The sequence below is a fragment of the Bufo gargarizans genome, chromosome 6 (assembly GCF_014858855.1).
Source record: "Bufo gargarizans isolate SCDJY-AF-19 chromosome 6, ASM1485885v1, whole genome shotgun sequence".
In the NCBI taxonomy this organism is placed as follows: Eukaryota; Metazoa; Chordata; class Amphibia; order Anura; family Bufonidae; genus Bufo; species Bufo gargarizans.
The window spans coordinates 326,280,164-326,308,156 of record NC_058085.1 but is presented as its reverse complement, the minus strand read 5'-3'; the positions used below and the strand labels follow the sequence as shown (position 1 = coordinate 326,308,156).

The following is a 27,993-nucleotide window of genomic DNA, read 5'->3' as shown; positions in this document are numbered from 1 at the left end:
TTAGCATGTATTATTATTAAAATGTAGTATTACATGGTAGTTATGAATGGTCTCCCGTGTAGTTCATGGACAAAAGTGACTTTGTGTTCCGGTTCACAAAGGGGGTCGTTATGAAAAAGACATGTAGGTGATGCTTGAAGAGGACAGCCTAGTCAGTCAGTGGCTTTCTTCCAATCATTAGGGCAATGCTCTAGCAGAACGGCTTAATGGTGATCTGCCCAATTTAAAGGAGTAGTCCCATCTTAAATATATATTATATATCCACTTTGGGAAAATTCAAAATTTTCTGGTCAAAACATGCATTGAAGTCTGTGCCATGGAAAGAGCAGAGTCCTGTTTGAGTGTGGCAGCCTCTCCACTGAACATGCCGTGGCTGGAGCAAGTAGGGTGCTGGTGGGGAGGCCGCAACTGTCAGATACCGTATTTATGGCATATCGGCCATAAATGATTAAATGGGTTCTCCGGGAATTAAGAAAATGAAAATACTTAAAGGCGGTGGCCACTTTCTGGTTATTGTTGACCAGTGTGTATGAAAGATGATTATATGACAATACTAATATAGCCTTTGTGGAAATTAGGTACACAAAGTCTTTTGTGCTGTCCACACAGAGGTCTTGTCCATAAAATGGCTGCTGACGGAGGGACATGTGACCAGGCAAATCGCCTCCATGTGATGTCTCCTCCATTCAGACACACTGCACCTGCACTAACCGAAAAACAGAACAAGTGCAGATGGCAGGTGCAGTGTATCTGAATGGAGGAGACATCACATGGAGGTGATTTGTCTAGTCACATGTCCCGGTAACGGTGAGACGCCGGAATTTTCCCGCACCGCTCGCCCCTCGCCAAGTTAGCGGAGACACCACAGACAACCCCCGAAGGAAGGAGCTAAGCGGCTGAATAGCCGACATCGTCATCTATTACAACTTCATACACAACTATTTATGATAGTTTTAATACTATCACTCTTCGGACTATATTAGAACTTATCCGAAAGTAATATTAATACCTCCACCATCTGCGATTATTCTGCGACACAATACCAATCCCTCAGGCTCCGCATATGAAACAAAGAGTATTACATGCGCATGTATGGTAAAGAGATCCATATTACAACACGGACATTTATGGTGGCGCTTTGGAATTGCCCCCTTTGTGAATATATTGCGACTATTTGTTTTTATATTGATTTTATATTGGTTATATTGCTATATTTTGTTTTATATATTCTATATGCAATAAATGTGTGATCTGTGTTAGCTCAAGCCTGATGTTAGAGTGCTCGCCCAACACATACCTACTTTAGTCATCTCTCTTTTTTGGAGAGGCAGGGTGTTCTCTCATTTGGATTGGCAGCAAATTGCCCCAAAGCAATTAGATGGAGCACCGATATATATATATATATATATATATATATATATAGTCGGAAAAGGACAGCAACTCCAATAATACCAAAAAAGATTATTTATTGGGCCACAGTGGCACAGTGAGGTGACGTTTCGGCTCAAAATCCAGAGCCTTTCTCAAGCAAGAAAGGCTCTGGATTTTGAGCCGAAACGTCGCCTCACTGTGCCACTGTGGCCCAATAAATAATCTTTTTTGGTATTATTGGAGTTGCTGTCCTTTTTCGACTATAAACAAGGGTAAGCAGTGAAATTCCCTGGACATAGCACCCGCTTTTATGGTGCATTATCCAATTGATGTGCGCCTAACGCCTGATATATGTTTACCCTATTTGCCTAATTTAACATTGAATATGTTTTATTCAATTGATGCGCTCCTATATGTTCACCTTTACCTTTCCCTAACACTTAATATACTATATTATCGAAGCCCATGCTAGCATGCAGACGTCTCTTCATATATGAGTCTGCATGCTATAAATGTTAGCGCATATACAGTACAGACCAAAAGTTTGGACACACCTTCTCATTCAAAGAGTTTTCTTTATTTTCATGACTATGAAAATTGTAGATTCACACTGAAGGCATCAAAACTATGAATTAACACATGTGGAATTATATACATAACAAAAAAGTGTGAAACAACTGAAAATATGTCATATTCTAGGTTCTTCAAAGTAGACACCTTTTGCTTTGATTACTGCTTTGCACACTTTTGGCATTCTCTTGATGAGCTTCAAGAGGTAGTCACCTGAAATGGTCTTCCAACAGTCTTGAAGGAGTTCCCAGAGATGCTTAGCACTTCTTGGCCCTTTTGCCTTCACTCTGCAGTCCAGCTCACCCCAAACCATCTCGATTGGGTTCAGGTCCAGTGACTGTGGAGGCCAGGTCATCTGGCGCAGCACCCCATCACTCTCCTTCATGGTCAAATAGACTTACACAGCCTGGAGGTGTGTTTGGGGTCATTGTCCTGTTGAAAAATAAATGATGGTCCAACTAAACGCAACCCGGATGGAATAGCATGCCGCTGCAAGATGCTGTGGTAGCCATGCTGGTTCAGTATGCCTTTAATTTTGAATAAATCCCCAACAGTGTCACCAGCAAAGCACCCCACACCGTTCACCTTTTCTGCGTCGCACAAAGACACAGTGGTTGGAACCAAAGATCTCAAATTTGGACTCATCAGACCAAAGCACAGATTTCCACTGGTCTAATGTCCATTCCTTGTGTTCTTTAGCCCAAACAAGTCTCTTCTGCTTGTTGCCTGTCCTTAGCAGTGGTTTCCTAGCCGATATTCTACCATGAAGGCCTGATTCACACAGTCTCCTCTTAACAGTTGTTCTAGAGATGTGTCTGCTGCTAGAACTCTGTGTGGCATTGACCTGGTCTCTAATCTGAGCTGCTGTTAACCTGCGATTTCTGAGGCTGGTGACTCGGATGAACTTATCCTCCGCAGCAGAGGGGACTCTTGGTCTTCCTTTCCTGGGGCGGTCCGCATGTGAGCCAGTTTCTTTGTAGCGCTTGATGGTTTTTGTGACTGCACTTGGGGACACTTTCAAAGTTTTCCCAATTTTTCGGACTGACTGACCTTCATTTCTTAAAGTAATTATGGCCACTAGTTTTTCTTTACTTAGCTGCTTTTTTCTTGCCATAATACAAATTCTAACAGTCTATTCAGTAGGACTATCAGCTGTGTATCCACCTGACTTCTCCACAACGCAACTGATGGTCCCAACCCCATTTATAAGGCAAGAAATCCCACTTATTAAACCTGACAGGGCACACCTGTGAAGTGAAAACCATTTCAGGTGACTACCTCTTGAAGCTTATCAAGAGAATGCCAAGAGTGTGCAAAGCAGTAATCAAAGCAAAAGGTGTCTACTTTGAAGAACCTAGAATATGACATATTTTCAGTTGTTTCACACTTTTTTGTTATGTATATAATTCCACATGTGTTAATTTATAGTTTTGATGCCTTCAGTGTGAATCTACAATTTTCATAGTCATGAAAATAAAGAAAACTCTTTGAATGAGAAGGTGTGTCCAAACTTTTGGTCTGTACTGTATATAGTTTTGTGGGAAAAGATTCACTTAAAGGCATTGTCCCATATTCTACAGTTTTCAAACCAGCACCTGGATCTAAATACATTTGCATGTAATAAAAAATTTGGGATACCCACTGAGTTATTTGATAAAATGTACCTGTATAGCGCCATCTGCAGTTTGTTTTTTGTTTATTTCTTTACCCTGCTCACTAGGATGGCCGCTAGAGTTGAGCGGACACCTGGATGTTCGGGTTTGGCCGATTTTCACAAAAAAGTTAGAGTTCGGGACCCGAACTTGACCCCAGACCCGAACCAAATTGAAGTCAATGGGGACCCGAACTTTTGAGCACTAAAATGGCTCTAAAAATATAATTGAAAGGGCTAGAGGGCTGCAAATACCAGCAAAATGTGGTTAAGAGCATGGCAAGTCCTCTGCAAACAAATGTGGGTAGGGAAACGACTTTAAATAACAAAATACATAAAAATAAAAAATAATAATCTTAATCTAGGAGGACATGGTCCATATGGAGTAGGAGGTTGAGGAGGCGGTGGATGTGGTGGTGTAGGTGGAAGCCACGGTGGAGAAGGTAGCCTACACTGCTTTTTGGTTTTAATTTAATTTTTTTAAATTAGGGTACACCCCAAAACATTGGGAAATATAACCTGTGATAACCCCCTCCAGTCGTGCTAAACACACGTTCAGACAATACACTGGCTGCAGGGCAGGCCAGCACCTCCAAGGGTGTAAAGGGCAAGCTCAGGCCATGTGCCCAATTTGGAGACCCAGAAGTTGCAGGGGGCAGAACCATCAGTCAGTTCATGTAGGGTTGTGCAAACATACTGCCCCACCATGTCGCACGTCCCCGTGAGGTTCACGATCCAATTGGATATCTGCTCTATCAACTTTCGATGTTCTTTTCTGCGCCTACCATGTTGATCACGGTTAGCGGCGAATCAGGGTTCCACCCCAGAGAGGGAGCGTGAGAAAGAGAGACCACCTCCAAGGGAGATCATTGGATGAAATTTTATTTTGATTGAGCGGAAATATGGGAAAAGTTATTAAAGCAGAAGAATTGAAGAGCACTAGAATTTAGAATTTAGAGCACTAAAATGGCTCTAAAAATAGAGCCATTTTAGTTGCAGGGGCAGAACCATCAGTCAGTTCATGTAGGATTGTGCAAACATACTGCCCCACCATGTCGCACGTCCCCGTGATGTTCACGATCCAATTGGATATCTGCTCTATCAACTTTCAATGTTCTTTTCTGAGCCTACCATGTTGATCACGGTTATCAGCGAATCAGGGTTCCACGCCAGAGAGGGAGCGTGAGAAAGGGAGACCTCATCCAAGGGAGGTCAATGGCTGCATCTTACGATCACACTCCAGTTCGGAAATTAAGGACGGTACGTTGTCCTTGTAATGGGGATCCAGCAGCGTGGCCACCCAGTAATCAGCACAAGTTAGAATGTGGGCAACTCAGCAGTCGTTGTGGAGACATTGCAGCATGTAATCGCTCATGTGTGCCAGGCTGGCCAGAGGCATTGAAAAGCTGTCCTCTGTGGGAGGTGTATTGTCTGTGTCCTCTGTATCCCCCCAGCCACGCACCAATGATGGCCATGAGCTGGTCTGGGTGCCACCCTGCTGTGAACATGGTTTCTCCTCTTCATCCTCCACCTCGTCATCCTCCTGAACTGTGCCCTGGCTGGACAATTGTGTACCTGGTGTTTGTGGGTGCAGGAACCCACCGTCGCAGCCACTTGGGAATGACTGTCCGGAAACCCTACGAAATGATCCCTCTTCCTCCTCCTGTGCCACATCCTCTTCCATCATCGCCAGCAGCGTGTTTTCAAAGGAGGCATAGAAGTGAGATAGTAACGCTGAGAACGGCGTTATTGGCACTGGCCATGTTGGTGGAGTACTCGAAACAGCGCAACAAGGAACACAGGTCTCGCATGGAGGCCCAGTCATTGGTGGTGAAGTGGTGCTGTTCCGCAGAGCGACTCACCCATGTGTGCTGCAGCTGAAACTCCACTATCGCCTGCTGCTGCTCGCAAAGTCTTGCCAGCATATGCAAGGTGGAGTTGCACCTTGTGGGCACGTCGCAAATGAGGTGGTGAGCGGGAAGGCCGAAGTTACACTGCAGCGCTGACAGACGAGCAGCAGGGTGAAAACGCTGAAAGCGCGCACAGACGGCCCGCACTTTATGCAGCAGCTCTGACATATCAGGGTAATTTTTAAGGAATCTCTGCACCACCAAATTCAGCACATGCTCCAGGCAAGGGATGTGCGTCAAACCGGCTAGTCCCAGAGCTACTACAAGATTTCGCCCATTATCGCACACCACCGGGCCGGGCTTGAGGCTCACTGGCACCAACCACTCATCGGTCTGTTGTTCAAGGGCCACTCACAGCTCTTGCGCGGTGTGGGTTTTGTCCCCCAAACAGATACATTTTAAAACTGCCTGCTGTCATTTACCCCTGGCTGTGCTGAAGTTGGTGGTGAAAGTGTTACGCTGACTGGATGAGGAACTGGTGGAGGATGAGGAAGCAGAGTAAGAGGAGGAGGAGGCAAGAGGAGGCAAACTGAAGCTCCCTGCAGTCCTCGGTGGTGGAAGGACATGCGGCAAACTGCTATCCGTCTCAGGCCCAGCCGCCACTGCATTTACCCAGTGTGCAGTTATGGAGATATAATGTCCCTGACCGTGATTACTGGTCCACGTATCCATAGTGAGGTGAACCTTGCCACAGATGGCGTTGCGCAGTGCACACCTGATTTTGTCCCCCACTTGGTTGTGCAGGGAAGGGATGGCTTGCCTGGAAAAGTAGTGGCAGCTGGGCATGACGTACTGTGGGACAGCCACCACCATAAGGCCTTTAAAACTCTCTGTCTCCACCAGACGGAATGACAGCATTTCACAGGCCAGTAATTTTGAAATGCTGGCATTCAGGACCAGGGATCGTGTGTGTGTGTGTGGGGGGGGGGGGGGTACTTCCTCTTCTGCTCCAGTGTTTGGGAGATGGAGAGCTGAATGCTTCCGTGGGATATTGTGGAGATGCTTGGTGACCCAGATGGTGGTGTTGCTGGCAGATCATCTGTTTGCAGGGTGGCAGGTGGCACTGTCACTCCAGAGGTGGATGAAGAGGCCGAGACTGCAGCAGAAGAGGAAGCAGGAGGAGCCAGAGACCTTTCTTGGTTTTTGTTTTTTTAAATTTAAATATTTTATTTGTAGTACAAAAATACATATCCATATAACATTTATGCTATTATAAGATCCTGAAGTCCGTAAGTTTCTGATTTATAAACATAGTTAATAATAATTTCATTCAATTACCCATACTTATGGGGATAATACAGGTCAAATGGAGATCTCACTTGCTAAGAGGAGAGCGGGGCTCCCCCGACATCGGCAGCCCAATCGGGCAAACACATACAGCATCTAACTTAGCATGTTAGTGTCTATAAAGGGCAGAGATCGGGGGCCCGCGGCCCGGGCGGCCACCAGGGAACGAGCGCACACCCCACGCGTCCTCTCCCAAATATGGGTGAAGAAGGACAGGATTAACAATCTTAGATCCATTCACCTGGTGCTCACATTAACCATGCATAGCGGGCTTACAACGATCTTTGATCGAAAACATTTCTTGAGGCAACCTAGGGGGTCCAGCAGTCTTCTACCGCAGTGGAGAAAGAAAAAAAACCCACATGCATATTTTGGTACCTCATCCCCAGATAGTTAAAATTGAAAGTTAATGCCCACGGTTAACCTTTCTTGGTTTTTGAGGTGTCTACTCCACTGCAGCTCGTGCTTTGCACTTAGATGCCTGGTCATGCAGGTTGTGCTCAGGTTGAGAACGTTTATGCCTCACTTAAGGCTCTGATTGCACAGCACGCAAACCACTCGTGTCTTGTCGTCAGCACATTGTCTGAAGAACTGCCACGCCAGGGAACTCCTTGGAGCTGGCTTTGGTGTGCTCGGTCCCTTACTGCAGTGGGCGGTAGCAGGCATACTGTCTAGGGGACGGCCGCTCCGCTTTTGCACCCTGCTCCCTCTTCTGCTGTGCTGGTGGCTCTGTGCGACCACCGCCTCTTCCTCCGAACTACACAGGTCACTCACATGACCTTGATTCCATGTGGGGTCGAGGACCTCATCGTCCTCCACATCAGTCTTCACCCCTGCCCTTCTTGTCAGTCTGCACACTTTCGAAAGCCCCAGCAGCTGGCACCTGTGTTTCATCATCATCCGAGACATGCTGCGATGGTCCTCCCATGTACTCATCATGAAACATAAGTGGTTGGGCATCGGTACACTCAATCTCTTCCACTTCTGGGGCAGGGATAGGTGGATGGACCTTGGAAACCCTGCTAGCAGAGTCATCAAAAAGCAGAAGAGACTGCTGCATGACTTGGGGCTCAGACTGCTTGGCTGATTTGCAAGGCGGTGAGGTGAAAGACTGATGGACATCGGCTGCAGAGGCCAACTCTGATCTTTCAGCAGGAGACTGGGTGGGAGACAATGTGAAGGAACTGGATCCACTGTCAGAAACCCAATCTACTATCGCCTGTACTTGTTCTGGACTCACCATTCGTAGAGCCGCATTAGGCCCGACAAAATACCGCTGCAGGTTCTGTTGCCTATTTGCACCTGAGGAAGGGGTTTCACTTGTGTGTGTAGCTGGCACAGATCGACCACGTCCTCTCCCTGCTACAGGAGCTCCACCAGCAGCAGCACGACCGGGGCCACGTCCCTTATTTGACCTTCTCCTCATATTTCTCAAATTTAGGATCTTGTCCTAAATGGGTGTTTTTCTAATAGCAGAATAGAACCACAGTATCTAAAGGATGTATCTCACACTTACAGATGTAGACTAGGCCGCAATTAAAGATTTCTGCCCAAAATTTGTGCTTTTGTAATAGCAGAATAGAACCACAGTATGTAAAGGGTGTATCTCACAATGACATATGCAGCAAAGACTGCAAAATTAAGTTTTTTGCCCTAAATGGGAGTTTTTTTACTAACAGAATATGACAGCACTATATAACGCTTGAATTTCACACGTGCTGATGCAGCAAGGGCTGCAAAATTGTGTATTTTGCCCAAAAAGGGTGTTTTTTAAAACCCAGAAAATTATAGCTGTATTTCTAGCTTAAATTGCACACTGACTAATGCGGCAAAGGCACCAGATGTAGGATTCTGCCAAAAAGGGGTGTTTTAAAAAAAAAAAAAGATTATTATTGCAGTATTTCAAGCTTGGATTTCAATGTCACAAAAGCACATATGCAGTGCTGGTGCACTGAGCTAACAGACAAATAAAAGTTATTTTTCTCTGCCACTGGGCTCAGGCCAGGGTAAAAACATTGTGCACTGCACCCACACATCTAAATCTATGTAGATCGCTGAGTTCAATTGGAGTTCTGATTAAAGATTCTGTCCTATTCTCTCCCTCACAGCAGCAGCATCCTCTCCCTACACTAAGCACAGCAGAGTGACGTGCAGCGCTACGTGACTCCAGCTTATATAGAGGCTGGGTTACATGCTGCACTGACCAATCACAGCCATTCTATTAGTAGGCACACAGTTAAACGCTTGTTGATTGCCTTTCAAAAAGTGCTAAGAAATCGCCGAACACTGAACCCGAACTTTTACAGAAATGTTCGGGTCCGGGGTACAAAAATCTTAAAGTTCGGTACGAACCCGAACTTTACTCAACCCTAATGGCCGCACATGCTCCGTTTCATCCTTCAACTACCTCCTGTGCTGTGATAGGGAGAGCATGGACACGGCCCTTGAGCTGTAACAGAAAAGATGCTCCCCTTGAGCTGTCAGCTTGATATAAATCTAGCAGAGCAATGAATGGGGAGATCTCTGGATCCATGTGAGGTACAGGGCTGGTTCTAGCTTTATTAGAAAGAGATTGTCATGTACTGTATGATGTCTGATTTTCATTTTTTATGTTAAATAATCGTGAGATAAGCTTTTTTTAAACTTGTAATTTATACATTTGGATCTCTGCAATTTCTGATTTCATTGTTCATGGGGAGGTGCTGTCAGTGACTGACAGTTATCTCTGTGTACAGACTTGCACAGGGAATGCGTCACAAATAGCAGAGATATAAATGAATGAATTACAAGTTTTTCTGAATCTTTTCCAATAAAACTATATATCAGTCTGCTCAGCTCCTCCTGCTCTATAACATGGTGCCTGCAGATTGCACTGCATTTCATGGTGACAGGTTCTCTTTAACCTCTTAATGACCAGGCCATTTTGCACCTTTGTGACCAGGCTTATCCAAGCCATTCTGAAATTGTTTTCTCGTGACACATTGTACTTCATGACAGTCATAAATTTGAGTCAATATATTTCACATTTATGAAAAATCCCAAATTTACCAAAAATTAGCAATTTTCAAAATTTCAATTTCTCTGCTTTTAAAACAGAAAGTGATACCCTGTACCTCAAAATATTTATTACTTAACATTCCCCATATGTCTATTTTATGTTGACATCATTTTTGAAATGTCATTTTATTTTTTGGGGACATTAGAAGGCTTAAAATTTTAGAAGCAATTTTTAAATCTTTCAGAAAATTTCCAAAACCCACTTTAAGGACCAGTTCATGTCTGAAGTCACTTAGTGAGGCTTACATAATAGAAACCACCCATAAATGATCCCATTTTGGAAACTCACCCCTCAAGTTACTCAAAACTGGTTTACAAACTTTGTTAACCCTTTAGGTATTCCAGAAGATTAAAGGAAAATGGAGATTAAATTTCTAAATTTCACTTTTTTGGCAGATTTTCCATTTTAATCCATTCTTTTCTTTAACACATCGAGGGTTAACAGCCAAACAAAACTTAATATTTATTACCCCGATTCTGCAGTTTACAGAAACACCCCACATGTGGTGGTAAACTGCTGTATGGGCACACGGCAGGGTGCAGAAAAAAGGAGTGCCGTATGGTTTTTGGAAGGCAGATTTTGCTGGACTGGTTTTTAGACACAATGTCCTATTTTAAACCCCCAGATGCACCCTACAGTAGAAACAATCAAAAACTGACCACATTTTAGAAACTACGGGATAAGGTGACAGTTTTATTGGTACTATTTTGGGTTACATATAATTTTTAGTCGCTCTATATTATGTTTTTTTTTTATGTTCTTTCTTCTTCTTGCAGGACCTGCACTGAAATCATCGCGCTCAACACGTGGTTAGCGCGGTGACATCAGTGCAGATCCTGCTGAATGAAGCTTGAAGGATCTTCTATCTTCATTCAGCAAGACCTGCGCTGACAACGTGGTGAGGGCGATGACGTCAGCGCAGGTCCTTCAAGAAGAATAAAGAAGACGATAATGGCTGTGCGATCAAGTGGATGAGGTGAGTAATTTTTTAATCATTTTTTAACTTCAAGGGACATTTTACTTAGCATTCTGTATTAAAGAATGCTATTATTTTCCATTATAACCATGTTGTAATGGAAGATAATAAAGTGAATGGACCTCATCCCAATTTAATAACATCTCCTTAGCAACCATCCGTGAAAAATCGCATTGCATCCGCACTTGCTTCCGGATGAAATGCGATTTTCACGCAGCCCCATTCACTTCTATGGGGCCTGCATTGCGTGAAAAACCGAATATAGAACATGCTGCGATTTTCACGCAACGCACAAGTGATGCGTGAAAAACATTGCTCATGTACACAGCCCCATTGAAATGAATGGGTCAGGATTCAGTGCGGGTGCATGTCACGCATTGCACCCGTGCAGGAAAACTCACCCGTGTGAAAGGAGCCTAAACCTGACTAGGCTCCTGCCTCTGACAGGACCCTGTCAGACTTACAAACGATGGCAAGCCTGGGAAGGGAGGGAGCTACCTCCCTGTTAACCCCTTCCATACAGTGGTCCCTACGGACCGCGGCATGGAAGGGGTTAAACGGCCGACATCAGTGCCAGCACCAAAATGTATGTTACAGCTGACAATCTACTCCCGCTTGCCATCCTGAATAATTGTGGGGGCGGGGTGGGTCGGTCCCCTCAATATTACCTGGTCCCGCTCGGCCATCCTGAAGAGGGGGGGAGAGATCAGGGAACAGTGAACACAGCAGCGCAGCCCTGATATCCTCAACACTCACTGAGGAGATTGGAGCTGCGCTGCTGAATGCAGCGATTGGTCAGTCAGATTTCACTGACCAATTGCAGTGATCCAAAGGCAGGGACTGCTGTGATTGGTCCCCGGACAGCTCAGCTGTCAGTAGCTAGCACCCCTTTAGATTCCGGTGTTACCGCATTGATAGGACGTTCTATCTTTGAACGGATAAACGGAAATGGAAGGCATACGGAGTACCTTCTGTTTTTTTGGGCGGATCCATTGAAATGAATGGTTCCGTATACGGACCATATATGGAACGCAAAAAAACAGATCATGTGATGGATCATGTGATGAGTGCAGTGACTTCACCACAGGTCCTTTTCCTCCTGGTTATCAAAGAAGAAGACAGAAGAGAAGCCAGGCTGCGCGAACAAGTGGATGAGGTGAGTTAAAAAAAAAAAATGTAACCCCTCCATCCCTATTTTACTAAGCATTCTGTATTAAGAATGCTATTATTTTCCCAGGGAAAATAATAAAATCTACACAACACCGATCCCAAACCTGAACTTCTGTGAAGAAGTCCGGGTTCGGGTTTGGGTACCAAACATGCCGATTTTTCTCATGCGCGTGCAAAACGCATTAAACCGCTCATTGCGCATTAAACCGCTACGCAGCCGCATCTTATCCGGCCCTCACACGCGGCGCCCGTGTGAAAGAGGCCTAAGAGGTCTTAAGCTGGCCATATATTTCATCGCGCAACAATGATTTTGCTACTGAGAGAAAAACATGTGATTTATACTAAAATGAGCGCGCCGATTCCAAATATGAACTCGGAATTTGCCTGACACTTAAGTTATACATGCAAAGCCTATTCAGTTATAATATTAATGCATTATATTGGAGATATTCTAATGGACATATCCAGACCTGTTCGGACGCAGTCAGGCTGATGTCAGCAGTAAGTATATAAGGCAAGCTGGACAGATTTTGATAAAGTGATCTGTTATAGTGCTATCAGTTTTGAAACTTAACATGGATAAACGCAAATGTGTTAACGATCCAGACAATTTCTGGCAAATACACTACTTATGATCAGCGCAAGAATCAAAGCGAGTGCGTCTTGCAGCTCGGGATGCATTTGTGCTAGTAGTGCAGAACTTCCTTGGGAACAGACGAGCTGCAAACTATGCTGAATTAGTAGACAACATGCTTACAGCATATGAACAACTTGGCTGCCGAATGTCATTAAAAGTGCATTTCTTACATTCCCATTTTGACTTTTTCCCACCTAATTTTCGAGTTTTACTCCAACAATTACCTGATCTACATCAAAGTTTGCGTAGTAAACAGTGTATGAAAATGTAATGGAATAACAAAATTTAAAAAAGTCTTGGTTTTCAATTTAAAAGTCTTATTTGGGCAAGGCCCAGTACTGGTAAAAGTGCTTCAGGCTATGGTTATGTGGTGGTATACAATGGTACCAGAACAGTAGGATGGCCTTCTCTGTTCATTTGTCCCATCAACAATACTATGTCGGTTGTTGTAATAGTAAATTGCCCTATTGTAGGCCACTCATCTGGAGATGGAGATGGAGATGATGTAATGCTTTGGCTATCTGTCCGTTCTCGCTATCCCTTGTTGCCATTTGGTTCTGGCTACACAATAAACCGGAAGTTTGTTCCATACATTAGGTCAAAATGTACCCTTTAAGTCAACCTGACAAACATAAAAAAGCTTGTGCAACCTTTCAAAGCAACAGTATCTCCAAGAGTTAATAATATCTAGAAATGTCATAGGAATGTAGTTAAATCTTGAGTTCAGCCTTGAAGTGCTGTCCTTGGAAATGAGCGCTAGCATTAAGACAACCCATGGCCTCCAAGCCTCTCCACTATCCTCTTCGCATTAAGAATTTACTCATTTTGCCACGATGACTATGTGATCATTTTGCAGCATATATGACTTAATCATGCATCACGGGAGTAGGACCTATCCAAGTGATACTCACAGTGCGGGGTCTTCCAGCAAACGTTTTTCCCTTCTTCAGCAAAACCTCCCGGGCGTCCACATGGTTATTCACAATGACTACATAGTGGGAACCCATCTTAAAGGAGTAGAGGCTGCCATACTTTTTCTGCAGATTACAGAACAGGATGTGTGGAGGGAGGTGATTCCCAAGGTGAAGTAAACTCCCAATGAAAGGCAATGAAGGTAAGCTCTTGGGGTACTTTACATCTCCATGGCTTCTTAGTTCCCATCTCCAGGCAGAGATGAGAATGAGCCCAAAGGCTAGGAGCAAAGCACCACCAAGCCACACAATCATGCTGGGATCCCCTCCACCTTGTAACCGCTATTCCAGTTTACTGCTCAAATAAGTATTGCGGGGATGTTCACAGCAACCAATCACAGCTATGGCATCATTAACTCCCTCAGTGCAGGAAAGCCAGCGACAGAACTAGACAGCGCCATCCATTATGTAGTGGACAGAGCTGGTTACTGCAAGAATGCTCCCATTCACTTCACTTCACTATCAATAGATGGAGCTATGTAGATCCGAAAAAATAGCTGATGGATGGGAGCGCAGGATGTCAGACCCTTGCAAGATCTGATATTAATCATCTTGAGGATAAGCCATCAATATCACAATTTTGGAAAACCCCTTTTATGAAACATCTGACACAAAAAAAGTAAAAAAGAAAACATATAAAAGGTCATAAAAAACTTGCCATCTTTTCACAAAAAAAAGCTGAATTTGGAGCCTTATGTATACTGCGGTATTCTTCTGAGCATAATAAGAAAGCTGTCGCTGAGGAGGACGTTGTACAGACTACAATTCAATATGCTTTTTATCAGCATTGTATTTAAAACTACACAAAATATAATCAGGCGACCGTATTGTGAAGTCACTTGGAGCGGCAGTACCGGCTGCAAAAAGATTGGCGCTAAATAAAATTTATATTATTCTTGTTGGGCACCTGCTGCTTCTTAGACAGATTTAAACCTTATTCACACGTCAGTGTTTGGTCAGTGATTTCCATCAGTGATTGTGAGACAAAACCAGGATCGGGGCCTCCACAGAGATAAGGTATAAGGCAGGGGTGCACAACCTGCGGCCCGGGGGCCACATGCGGCCCTTGATACTATTCTATGCGGCCCCCAACCATATGGTAACAGACATGTATGCCTATGTCTTGTGACTGCTCACATGTATTTTTCATGTATTTCTCCCATTAGATGGGAGTCCTAGAAGTGTAACTAGACATTAATGGTACATAATGTGTGTTCAATATGCCATAAGTACAATATTTCAGTTGTTAATACACCTTTACATTTTAATTTCGGCCCTCGTAATTGGTTCAGTCTGGCAATGTGGCCCCCAACCAGGAAACGTTGTGCACCCCTAGTATAAGGGAAAGATCTGCTCCTGTTCTGTGTTTGGAGCCGCACCTGGTTTTGACTCAGAATCACTGACCGAACACTGACTGTGTGGCCTGATGCACAGGAACGTATTGTTTTTCCGTAGCCGTTCCGTTTTTTTTGCGGATAGGATGCGGACCCATTCATTTCAATGGGTCCGCAAAAAATGCGCCGTGTGCTATCCGCATCAGTATGTCCGTTCCGTAGCCCTGCAAAAAACATAGAATATGTCCTATTCTTGTCCGTTTTAGGCATTGTTACAAGTTGCATACGAATGTCATCCGTTTGTTTTTTGCGGATCTGCAAAACACATATGTTCGTGTGCATGTAGCCTGTGAATGAGGCAATAGAAAATTGTCTCAAAGAAAACCTGTGTTACCCATAGCAACCAATCACATCACAGCTTTAATTTTTTTTAAGGGTGCAATGAGATTGGTTGCTACGGGCAACACAGATGGGTTTTTCTTAAGGCAAATCTCCCATTGATGTAATACGCGTCCAGTCAATCATCTCCTTAGGGTAAATGCACTCATCCGTGTTGCAACTTTTTTAAAATATTTTTTACTTCAATGGGACATGATCCACCTCTTTGCGGAACGGACACACGGATGACAGGGCGGGGGTCCCACGACTCTTACTCCCCCCCCAGTGGTCTGCTACTGAGGATAGGTCAGCAATATCTTTGCACTGCACAACACAACCCCTTGAAAGAACAGTGATCCACCCTGTATAATGTATATTAGTGGTCGGCAACCTCTGGCACTACAGTTGTTGTGAAACTACCACTCCCATCATGCTCCATCCACTGTTATGGTAATTTTGAGACTAGCTGAGCCGCTGCGCACGGAATGAAGTCCTCTGGCTGTATGCATATATTTCACAGCTCAGCAGCCTCTAGATGTTGTGAAACTACCACTCCCACCATGCTCCATTCACTGTAGTTTTGAGACTAGCTGAGCCAGTGTGCATGCTGGGAGTGGTAGTTTCAGCATGTAGCGGTTGCAGAGCCTTGAGCTTCAGGCACACAGGCAGAAGACTTCATTCCAGGCGGCTGCTGAGGTCAGTGAGCTCATGTGTACAGACAGAAGGGGAGGGGGAGCATGAAGCTGCAGTGCATTGTGGGATAACAGGAAGCATCTGCTGCAGACAGGGCGACATGTCACAGTGCAGGTAATGTGGCTCTGCTCGTGTTTGTGGATGTAGGATTCCTATATAAACGAGGTGAGGGATTTGTCAGTACACTGCCGAATCTGCTGCATGCTATATATCATGAATATAATATTCAGCATGGATTCATCGTGCATAGTCTGTGCAATCAAAACCTGTAGAACACAGAACAGGAGCAGATCTTTCCCTTATACCTTATCTCTGTGAAGGCTCCGCTCCTGGTTTTGGCTCACAATCACTGATGGAAATCACTGACCAAACACTGATGTGTGAATGAGGCTTAAGTAATATGATATCACTGGCATCAGGAAATAATGTGGATATGTTTAATATAGAAATACACACGTTGTTACAATAGTACCTATTTATGATGTTGCTTTGCCTGGCCTTAAAGGGGTGATCCTCTAGGTGGCCAGAAATACGGAAATAGCCGAGTAGGCCAGTGCTCTGCTGGTTCTGCAACTCCCATTGCAGTGAATGGGAACTACATAACTAAGCTGCACTTCTTCCTTAAAGGGAACCTGTCATCAACTTTATGCTGATCTCACTGAGGGCAGCATAAAATAATGACAAAAATGCTGATCTCAGCGGCGTGCCACTCATGAGCTAAAAGTAAGTGGTTGCCGAGAACCAGCATCACAATCATTGCAGCCCGGGCCTTGAAAAGAGTCAAATCTACCTGAGAAGAGTCCTGGTTATTCATAATCTCCTGCTCTCTCCCCGACCATCTGCTGATGATTGGCAGTTCTCTCCTAGAGAGAAAGGGAGAAAACTAGGTAGAAGTCTGTCAGTCATCAGCAGGTGGGGAGGAGAGCAGGAATTCATGAATAACCAGGACTCTTCTCAGGTGGCCGGGACTCTTTTCCAGGCCCAGTCTGCAATGATTGTGATGTTGGTTCTTGGCAACCACTTACTTTTAACTTATAAATGACGGACCGCTGAAATCAACTCACCTGTCTCTATTAGTATGGACAGCATAACGGTGATGACAGGTTCCCTTCAACTCTGGGTCAGTTTCATAACATTTTGAAAATCTCACCTACTTAGCTTATACTGCATTACGCTGCGGATTTTCTACATGAAAAGCCACGTGTAATATGTACCTTATCCTCCTAACAGTCACATTAAAATTGAAAAAACCCTTCCAAAAATGTCACTTTTTTTTTTTTTATTGTCGAAGTTGAATTTATGTTTCAAACAAATACAATTGGCACATACCTTGGGTTCTTTAAGTGCCTATTAACCCCTCAAAGTGCTGTGAGCACAGTGCTCGCCTAGCGTCCCTGCCCCTGCATTCTGAGGACTTCTGAGTGTCCCAGCAGTTCCACAGATACGGCTCAGGCACGCGGCCGTAGTTTGTGTCGGCATCTGATCCATGTTTTATTGCAGTCCACACTTCTCTGCCTGTTCCGCCGCCCCGCAAAAAATATAGAACATGTCCTATTCTTGTCCGTTTTGTGGACAAGAATAGGACATTTCTGCAGGAGTAAGAAAAAAAATGGCAGCATGCACTTGGCCGGTGTCCGTGTTCTGCGATTTGCGCACTGCAAAACATTTATAGCCCTGTGCAGGATCCCATAAGGTGTTCAGCAGGGTCCTAAAGTTTGACCCCTACTCTCTGATCATGAAGGGATGGCATATCCTAAGGCCTCATTCACACGTCCATGATGACATCAGTAACCGCATAGTCAGTGGTTCATCCGTGGTCCATGTGTCCTTTTTTCCCTCCTTGTGTCATCCATATTCCACAGACAATGCCCAGCTGAAAACTTATTTAATGAGCATTTCCTAGCAACGATCCGTGAAACATGGACAAAACACGTATGCCATCGGTGTTGTGTCCGTGTTTTTTCACAGACTCATAGACTATAATGGGTGTGAGGGAATGGACAAAAATAGGGCATGGCTCTGTACAGTAACCACGGACCCCCGGACCATGGTAATTCACAGATTCGTGAATACACACATTAGGGTCCAGCTATACGGCAGCATTTAATGTAATACATTTCGATTGGTATTGCTATGGAACGTGCTCCATGTTGTGACTGTGTTGCATCACAGTCGCAACGTCATGTCGCATTGCAACACCATTTAAATAGATTTATAGCCACAATGTCACCCAACTTTCTTGACACAGGTCATAGTGTAGCTGGACCATTAAAATGAATGGGTACGCGTGCTGTCCGTAGAGAACACAGACAGCACACATCCGTGATTCACTGATGGGTGGATAAGGCCTAATAGTGTGCCTTTAATTATTATAATAGGAGTGCCCCTTTAAACAAATATGTATATTGCACGTACGTCACATCCGATAACAGAAATTATATATAATAAACTAAAGGGGATAGGTAATGGTAATAAAAAAAAAAAGTGATCTTTGACTATTATTTGCTAAATGAACATATATGTTTGCCAATTACAGCAGCTGTACTTACCATGGAGAGGGAAGTGGTAGCTAAGATGGCAGCGTCCACGGACGGGCAGACTAAATATGGGCAGTCAGTAAAAGGGCTCCTCACTGAGAAGGTCAGTACGTGCGGTGCTGATGTTATCGCTCTCACCAAGCAAGTGCTGAAAGGATCACGCAGCTCTGAGGTGAGACACGAGTGTGGCCCTGTGCACGTTTGTCAAAGTTTGCCAGTGGTTGTCTGGTAGTCACACACACCAGGCAGCGGCCTATCTTCTTCTCCAGGGAGGGTGGAGAGGCCCCACCATACACATAATATTTTTGGCCATGTTTTGTCTATGGACACCTTTAGGCCGGGCTAGAAAATGGCTAGGACATTTGCTGATCCATCAAGGCAAGGGTTACCTAGTGACATGTGGTCATGGCAAAACCCTAGCTTAAAGGGATTGTCCACAGGATAGGGGATCCATGTCTGATCGGCCAGGGTCCGACCCCCTGAGACCTGGAGAACACTTACAATGAAGCGGCAGTCATATATGCATGGTACCACTATATAGCCATGTCCATCAGCCTTGTAGAGTTGAATGGAGCGCCAGTGTGCATGCATTACCGCTGCTTCATTCAAATGGGGGAACACCGGGCCTCTATTCTCATGATCAGTGGAGGCCCCTATGGTTAGAGCCCCACTGATCAGACACTTATCCGCAGGTGGTTATCATGGGACAACGGCTTAATGCTTCCCCATAGAAAAGTTGCCGCAGATATTTTGGCCAGTGCAAAAAACGTGACTCGGTGGCTGCACGGATGCTTTGACTTTTCTTCTGTTGTGAAACATTAAAGTGGTTATCCAATGTCTCCAACAGGCCCCCCATGTGCCGGGCCCCTCAAAGGTAATATACTTACCCCTCTCCCTGCGCCGCTCCTGGTCCCCGCACCGCTGCTGCTGCTTCTCCCTGTACATGGATGAAAACATACGGTTTCGGGGTGGGGGTGGGGAGCAGCCAATGGCAGGCGGGGACCGGGATGACCCTCCTTAGCATCGCGGGTGACGCTATGGAGGCTCGTCCCCGACACCGGATGTTTTCATCCGTGTACAGGGAGAAGCAGCAGGAGGGGAGCGGGGTAAGGTAAGTATATTACCTTTGAGGGGCCCGGCACATGGGGGGCTGTTGGAGACATTGGATAACCCCTTTAAAGGGGTTATCCAACCCCTACAATGACTCCCCCCCCCATATAGGTTACACTTACTCCGCTCCCCGGCAACCACATCACTCCTGATGCCCGCAAGGCCATCTCTGCATCTGCCCATTGTGCAGATCAAAACATCTATCAACGGGGTTGGGGGGGGGGGTTTCTTAGCCAGTAGCCGACCGCAACGTGGACGAGCCTCTCTAGTGTCACCCGTGATGTTAGGGAGGCTTGTCCCTGTCGCAGCCTGCTATTGGCTGCCCCCCCCCATCACCGGATGTTTTGATCAGCGCGATGGGGTGATGCAGCAACAGCCGTGCGGGCATCAGGAGCGATGTGGGTGCTAGGGACCGGGGTAAGTATAATCTATATGAGGGGCCCAGGCATTAGGGGGAACATTATAGGGGTTGGATATCTCCTTTAAAGGGGTTTTGCAGCTTATTGCAAGAGATAGCCTATCTTCTGTATAGGCCATCACTATCTGATCGGCAGGTGTCTGACACCCCGCAGCCCCACTGATCAGATGTTTCTTTGTAGCTGACATTGTGTATTCTGTAGTAGATGGAGCTGGTTACTGCAGCACTTCTCCCAGTCACTTCACTCAGAGCAGCGCTGCAGTAACCAGCTACAGCCACTACAGAATGGATGGAGCCGTGGAGTTCCGGGGCTGGCTTCTACTACTGTAGAACAGCTGATCAGCGAGGGTGCAGGGTGTCGGATCCCTGCTGATCAGATACTGATATCCTGAGAATAGGCCATCATATGTGAAAAGCTGGAAACCCCCATTAAAGGGCTTGTGCCAAGTATTAACATTATCCCCCATTATTTACTGCAGCTCACAACAGCACGTAACCCTTAAGTCACTGCTTTGAGTCGCACAGCGGGGGGAATTTTGAAGACGATTTGCTCGCCGTAATTTGTGCCAGATTTATCAAACATTACACATTATTTGATGTATTCAGCACATCTTTAAGCACAACATTTTAAGTTCTAGCTAAACAACTAAGGCTACTTTCACACTTGCGGCAGAGTGATCCGGCAAGCAGTTCCATCGCCGTATGCCAACTGATGGCATTTGTAAGACGGATCAGGATCCTGATCCGTCTTACAAATGCATTGAAATGCCGGATCCGTCTTTCCGGTGTCATGCTCAGACTGGAAGGACGGATCCTGCGTTGCAGTATTTTGAATGCTGGATCCGGCACTAATACATTCCTATGCTGCGCTATTATCTCCGTCCTGAACAGTCAAAAAGACTGAACTGAAGACATCCTGATGCATCCTGAACGGATTTCTCTCCATTTAAAATGCATGGGGATAAAACCGATCAGTTCTTTTCCGGTATTGAGCCCCTAGGACGGAACTCTATGCCGGAAAAGAAAACCGCTAGTGTGAAAGTACCCTAAGGATGCATTCAAACAACTGTGTTTTCAGTCAGTGTCCGATTTGCATTTTTTTATGGATTGCACGCGGACGTATTCATTTCTATGGGGCTGCACAGCGCACAGATGTCAACAGTGTGTTGTCTGCGTCCATAAGGCAAAGCCTAAATTTATTGCAAAACTGATACGGTCGTATGAATGCACCCTAATTGTGTTGCATAATTCTAGTAGGATGAAGCTTTTGCATCACTTTAAAGATGACTTTGCTCTTCTTTCCCATATAATTCAATGTACAAGTCTTGTGATATTGGCTCACAATGTAAATCAAGGGCAAAACAAAGAGTAGTGTGCCGGTGCATTAATATTGCCTAATGGCACATGACATTTACAGTACATATAAGTTTCTTTCAGTTTAGGTAATCCTTATTGCTGCAGTACAGGATTAGAGAAAACGAGGTATAATGTGGTGCCCATTGTTTTCAATGCATGTACAGTATGTCTTAGAGGCCAACCATAAGGCTCCTGCAGAGAGCTACTTGCTTGATGAAAATGTGATAGGCACCACCATTGATTGTGTGATGCTCACAATTTATACATTATCCGATATGCAAAATCACATATTTTTTTATTTATTTTTTAGCTCCTTGGTCATGCAGCAAGAAACATGGTCATGCAAGAAGATGCCATTTTACATTCAGAAGATGTAAGGAAAGTATAAACTTGCATATAAATAAGTTGTGAAACACATGGATGAAAAATAAGGCCGTGCATGAGATGAGATGCAGGAGAGGTGCATGTGTTTCCACGTTCTGTGTTCTATTTCATGCAGTTTTTGTACCTTTTGTGTCTTTTCCTTGTAAGTGTCCTCTCTTTATGATCCAATTCCTGGCTTTGGCTTCAAAAGCTGCATCAAAACTCCTGAATGTGGAAACCCAGCTTGAGGTATGCTTCCGTGTGGCAGCCCCCTACGTGTGACAGCACCCTAAGTGCCCCCACGCCCAAACATTACATTGCAAAGTCAATTGGGGTTTTTGGATATTTTTTTTTTCCGGAAGTGTAACTATTGTTTTATAAAACATTTGATGTGTGAGAAAATCTGAAAATGTGGCAGTCCGGGTGTAGAGACCCCAATGATCACTAAACGGGACAGAAGCATTCAGTTGAGCACTGTGCTCCTTTGGTTGACCTTCACATGATTCTCTGCAGAGAGCCGAGCAGATGCAATCATAGCTGAAGGAGCTTGGCTGAGAGCTTCTCCCTTTGTTCTTTTAGGCTGGTTTCACATGAGCGAGTGTCACGCTCCGAACTCGCAGAGTGAGTATGTGGCAGCTCCCGTCCTGACCTACCAGCACTGACGGGGTCGCATAGCATTATATTGATTTATGATGCTATGTAGCCCTTAGAGGACTGGAATGTATTGTATAATGCTGACATAATGCTGTCAGTGTTATCCAATACATTCTAGAACTGTAAGGGTTACATAGCACCATAAATCAATATAATACTATGCAACCCCGTCAGTGCTGGGAGGTCAGGACTGGAGCTGTCTGATACTCGCTCGTGTGAAATCAGCCTTACTGATCAATGAGGATCTCAATGCCCAGACCCCCACAGATCAAAACTTCTGACATGTCAAAAGTAAAAATGATAATTTAGAAGGGGAATCCAATGAAAATTATCTGTGATGGATACAGATGTAATCTTGGATTGCCACCAGTATTCTAAATAAAGCTCAGGAGCAGTATCGGACTGAAGGTTCTTGGGCCCATCAGAGAAAATGATTCTGAAAACCCTTCCTCTTTGTACACAGGACACATGGGCAGCACGGTGGCTCAGTGGTTAGTACGGGTGACTTGCAGCTCTGGGGTCCTGGGTTCATATACGTCCAAGGACAACATCTGCATGGAGTTTGTATGTTCTCCCTGTGTTTGCGTGGGTTTCCTCCGGGTTCTCTGGTTTCCTCCCACACTCCAAAGACATACTGATAGGGAACTTAGATTGTGAGCCCCATTGGGGACAGTTGGATGCTAATGTCTATAAAGAGCTCCAGAATATGTCAGCATGGGTATTGGTTCCAAGGTAAGGTCCAAATTAGCTTCTGCTAGACTTTAGGGGCCTTGTATTATAAGGGGCTCATTGCTGAGTCAGAACTTTGCCCCCCAGAGTATCCTCTGTTTCTCTAGTGGGCCAATCCTATCTTGCTCAGGAGCATGTGGAACCTTGAGTGACAGTCGGCCCCCTGGATCCCCCACACATGGTATGACATGGGTCATGTTTACTAATATAGACCCCTGATACTGCCAGCAACTCTGCTGTAAATATGTTTTATTCTGGAATTCAGTAGTGGGGGCCACAATCTCAGAGGTCACCAAGATTTATATATTTGGAATTGGGGTCTGGGGAATGCAGCACAAAGCAAGGCAATCATCATCAAGAGCTATCATGGCAACTTTTTTAAGTAGGATTAGAAAAACATGGCTATTTTCTACAAAAAAAAAGGGGACACTGTTGTCCACAGGTTGTATATGGTTGCAGCTCAACCCCATTCACTTTAGTGACAGTTGCGGTGCTGTTTCTGTAAGAATGCAGCCATGTTTTACTCAGCACCCATCTATAGGCTCTCTGTTTGAATTGCACCTGTCTCATGGAACATACCCTGCAGATATGCAACATCCAGCCGTTCAGTGCTTCTGCTTTACTGATTATTTTAATTTGTACCATATCTGATCTTTTCAGAGCCTGAGAAAAATGGCAATTATAACGACTCATCTACAGTATCAGTAAGTGCATTTATTACACCTATATTCTGGGGGGGCGGGGCGCACATACACATTACGTTAAAGGGGTTTTCAGGGATTTTGATATATATGGCATATTCTCTGATCGTTGAGGGTCGACTCCAACCCCCCGCCGATCAACTGCAACCTTCACAATACGACAAATGACCGTGATGTTGCTGGTCTAGGAAGAGGATGTGGTCTCTCCCTAGGCCAGTGATGTGGCCTATTGGTAGCTCAGTCCCCATTAAAGTGAATGGGGCTGAGCTGCAATACCAAGCGCAGCCACTATACAATGAACAGCGCTGTGCTTGGTATGCTGTGAGGAGGCCGCAGCACTCACCAGAGCGCAATGGCCTCTTCAAACAGCAGGAGTACCCGGTGTCGGACCTGCGCGATGAGATATTGATGACCTATCCTGACAATACGTCATCAATATTGATCTCCCAGAACACCCCTTTAATGTCGGGCAGACGCGATTCCGGCGGGATCAGCCGGAATGTGCATGGGAATGTCCCGACTTTCCATGCAGATTTTGGGTGAAAGAGGAATCGGATTGCCGAGCCTGTTGTTCCTGGCGGGGGAAACAAAAAAAAAAAAAAAAAAAGGTGTCTCGCAGTGGTCTACTCCCATGTCCCCGTTCAGAACCAACACATGCATTTTTATGGGGGACATGCCAACAGCTGGTTTGGCCGATATCTTTCTAAAGTGTGCAGACATTTTGTATCATCAGCTCAAGACTGCATTAACTCCATTTATCTTTATCATCTGTCTTTCAGACAAGAAGCCATCCAGAAGAAGTGGGTACCGCTATTTCCTTCATATCGCTAAGTTGTGTGTAACTAGGGCTGGACAAAAAATAAAATAGTAATCTTGATTGTTTTTAATTTGAGGATTATCAACTTTTCTCAACTATTATTTTTTATTTATTTTTTTCTCTTGCAAAAACTTTTATATTTTTCTTTCGAATTGTCGTTTTTAGGGACACCATTTCGGCGTGCTGTAATGGGAAAAAAGATATTCCACTATTGTGTTTTGCACTTTAAATTTACAGCATTCACCATGCAACATATACTGTAGTATTTAGCATGTAACTTTTATTGTCTGGGTCAGCAATATTAAATATGTACCAAATATGTATAGTTTTATTTTATTTTAATGTATTATTTATTTTTTACTACTTCTGCTCAATAATGGCACGTCTCATGCATTTTTCTGATGTAGCCGTATACGGGTTTATTTTTTGTGGGATGAGATGTAGTTAAATTGGTACCATTTTGGGGTATTTGGGACTTATTGATTAACATATATATATATATATATATATATATATATATATATATATATATTTTTTTTTTTTTACATTATTCATGGGGCAATGTAAATAACATGTTACCATTATTAAATGGACTGTGGTGAACACCTCACAACAGCATCGATGTGTGTGGGTTTCTTTTTACCAGTTTTGAAAAAATATTGCCTCATGCACACGATCGTATTTTTGTTCCATGTTAAATCCGCATTTTTTACGGATCGCTGTGCTGTCCTAATCTGTGCGGCTAGGACACAAATTATAAATCCTGCCCTGTTCTTGTCCGTTTTGCGGACAAGAATATGTATTTTTATTCTGTACACGCACCACATCTGTATTTTGTGGATCCACAATTTGTGGACTGCAAAACAGATACGGTTGTGTGCAGGAGGTCTAAAATTAATATTATATAAACATTATTAACCTTTAATTTAAATGTTTTATTCTGACTAGCAGAAATCGCTGTTGGGAGGCCATGATTGCCCCTGTGTAGGGAAAAACAGTGAAGGGGCTGTAGCACTGATTTAGGGCTCATGCACGCGACCATTGCCATTTTTGCGGATCTGCAAAACATGGATATCGACTGTGTGTGTTTTCATTTGGCGGAAAGATCTTGCTCTCTATAGAACAGTTGTATCCTTGTCCATAAAATGGGTCTGCGGAACGGACATACGGATGTGCACAGCACACGGTGTGCTGTCTGCATCTTTTGCGGCCCCATTGAAGTGAATAGGTCTGCATCTCACCCACAAAAAATGCAGATCGCATGTGAACCAAAAATACGTTCGTGTGCATGAGCCCTTAGCGCTGCAGCTCCTTTATTTTCAGAATTAATGGCGGGGGTCCCAAAGGTCCGATCCCAACCAGTGACAAAGTGATGACTAGAGTTGAGCGAACCTGCCTTTTGGCGGATTCGGGTTTGGGGTTTAAGTGTATTACGTAATAGATTCTGTTCTCACGGAATCCATAAATTAATTCTATGCCGGCATGCCAAACGGAATACCTTTAGAGGCATTCCGTCATAATACAAGTGTATGGCCAGCAGAACGGAACCCCCGGAGCTGGCCATACACTTATATTATGCAGCATGCCGGCATTGAATTACGGAACGGAATCCATTACATAATTCACTTAAACCCCGAACCCATACTCGAACCAACCAAAAAGCAGGTTTGCTCAACTCTAGTGATGACGTATCCTACTGCTAGGCCATCAACTGTACATCTTTTTTTTAATGCAGCCTTGGTTGCAAACTGCACTGTTTGTACAAGGCCTTTCCTGTAACCTCCTCATCATATAACATGCGTTTGCTTGCTCAGTGTATAGCGGTTATTATATGTATAATCCTTCCTCTGTTTTGTGTCTAGCGTTGAGCAGTCATCCAATCTTCAGGATCAGTTGAAGCATCTGTTAAAGTGAGAAGAACGCAATTTCCTCCGGACTAAATCCTGAATACTACAAGTCTGAAGGCCACTGAATGCTGTTGTGTTTGCCCGCTGGCGGACGGCTCTCTTAGTTGTTCCAGAAGAAGCCTATACTTGAAGTTGCTTTTGTAATTCACAGTTTATAGCACTGTAGGGCGGGTTTGTCAATGTCCCACAAGTGTAGCTCTTGGTCAAGGTGGTGCGGCATAAAGCCATAGCATTACCACACTGCGGTGAAACTGCATGCGTTTTGCAGTGACGGTTAAACTTACAGATTTACAGCATTGCAGTAATGGTATGACTCTGTGCCCCGTCGCCATTGCTGACCCTCGTCCGTATACTCTCATGAGCCTGAAAACTGTCACAGGGTTCGAAATTTATCAGACAGCTGAGACATTTTATGAAGTCCATATTGCACCATATGTCTCAATGTTTACAGGGAGAACACGTATCACAGGTCAGGCTTGCGGTTTATTGATAATTGGTGCAGCTGGGACCTGCGCTGTTAGTGCAGTGCAGCAAACTGAAGTTAAAGAGGACCTGTTTTGGTAACTACAGTACTTGCATTCCCCATGTAATAACAATTCTGGAGCATCTGTTCTTATAAATCTATGTTGTGCCATGCCTCTGTTATTCCCACTAGATGTATATATATATCTTGGTGTCATCAGATGGGGGCATGTCCCTGCACAGTCTGACACTATCCAATCAGTGCGTCCAATGGCAGACTGTGCAGGGACACCCCCCCCCCCCCCCCCAGCTGGTGACGCTCAATATTCCTAAACATTTAGTGGGAATAATAAAGGAGTGGCGCAACACAAAGTCATATGAATAGATTATTACATGGAGAATGCAAGTAATTACTAAAACAGACATGTCAGGAGAGGCAGCAGGTCCTCTTTAAATGCATGAGGTTCTTGCAGTAGTTTTACCACACACATTTACACATGGTTGTACCACAGACTGCAGCTGTGGCAGATCCTTAAAGGGGTTGTCCAAGTTATATAAAAACTCAGGCAACCCCTGAAAGTGGCCTATAATAAAATAAAAAATAAATGGATGCTCGCCTATTTTCTACTCTTCTGCTTCCTGCGCTGTGCACCGCTGCTATTCGTTTTTCTAGCTGAAGCAGTGACTTTCTGTGCACACAGCAGGGACATTCCGTACACTAGTCGCCACTGCAGCCAATCACTGGCCTCAGCACAGAAGTCCTGTGCACTGTTGAGGCCAATTGGCTGCAGTGGCGACTAGGGCACGGAACGTCTCTGCTGCAGCCAAGAAGATGATGTCAGCAGTGGGGGGACAGAGCGCAGTGCAGAAAGAAGAAACAGAGAAAACAGGCCAGTATGCATTGTTTTTTTAATTAAATTTTAAGCCATTTTT

General features: G+C 44.6%; 2 protein-coding genes across 4 annotated transcripts in view; one reads left to right on the top strand and one right to left on the bottom strand.

Moving 5' to 3' along the window:
- LOC122942304 (steroid 17-alpha-hydroxylase/17,20 lyase) overlaps positions 1-13,856 on the bottom strand; it is a 55,333-nt gene extending 41,477 nt beyond the window's left edge. The window contains exon 1 of the mRNA XM_044299842.1: positions 13,542-13,856. Within this exon, the coding sequence (XP_044155777.1) occupies positions 13,542-13,856 (315 nt within the window). The remainder of the gene's footprint in view (positions 1-13,541) is intronic.
- Positions 13,857-16,055: 2,199 nt separating this feature from the next.
- Positions 16,056-27,262, top strand: BORCS7 (BLOC-1 related complex subunit 7). Of its 3 annotated transcripts, none has more exons than XM_044297379.1 (7): positions 16,056-16,171; positions 18,543-18,715; positions 21,738-21,800; positions 21,959-22,039; positions 23,834-23,877; positions 24,654-24,674; positions 26,554-27,262. In XM_044297379.1, the coding sequence occupies exons 2-7, from the start codon at positions 18,557-18,559 to the stop codon at positions 26,603-26,605; spliced, it is 420 nt and encodes a 139-aa protein (XP_044153314.1). In that variant the 5' UTR covers positions 16,056-16,171; positions 18,543-18,556; the 3' UTR covers positions 26,606-27,262. The 3 variants fall into 3 exon arrangements, with proteins under 3 accessions (XP_044153314.1, XP_044153316.1, XP_044153315.1); XM_044297380.1 differs by having other exon boundaries at positions 16,057-16,120; XM_044297381.1 differs by lacking the exon at positions 21,959-22,039.
- The last annotated feature ends 731 nt before the right edge of the window (positions 27,263-27,993 follow it).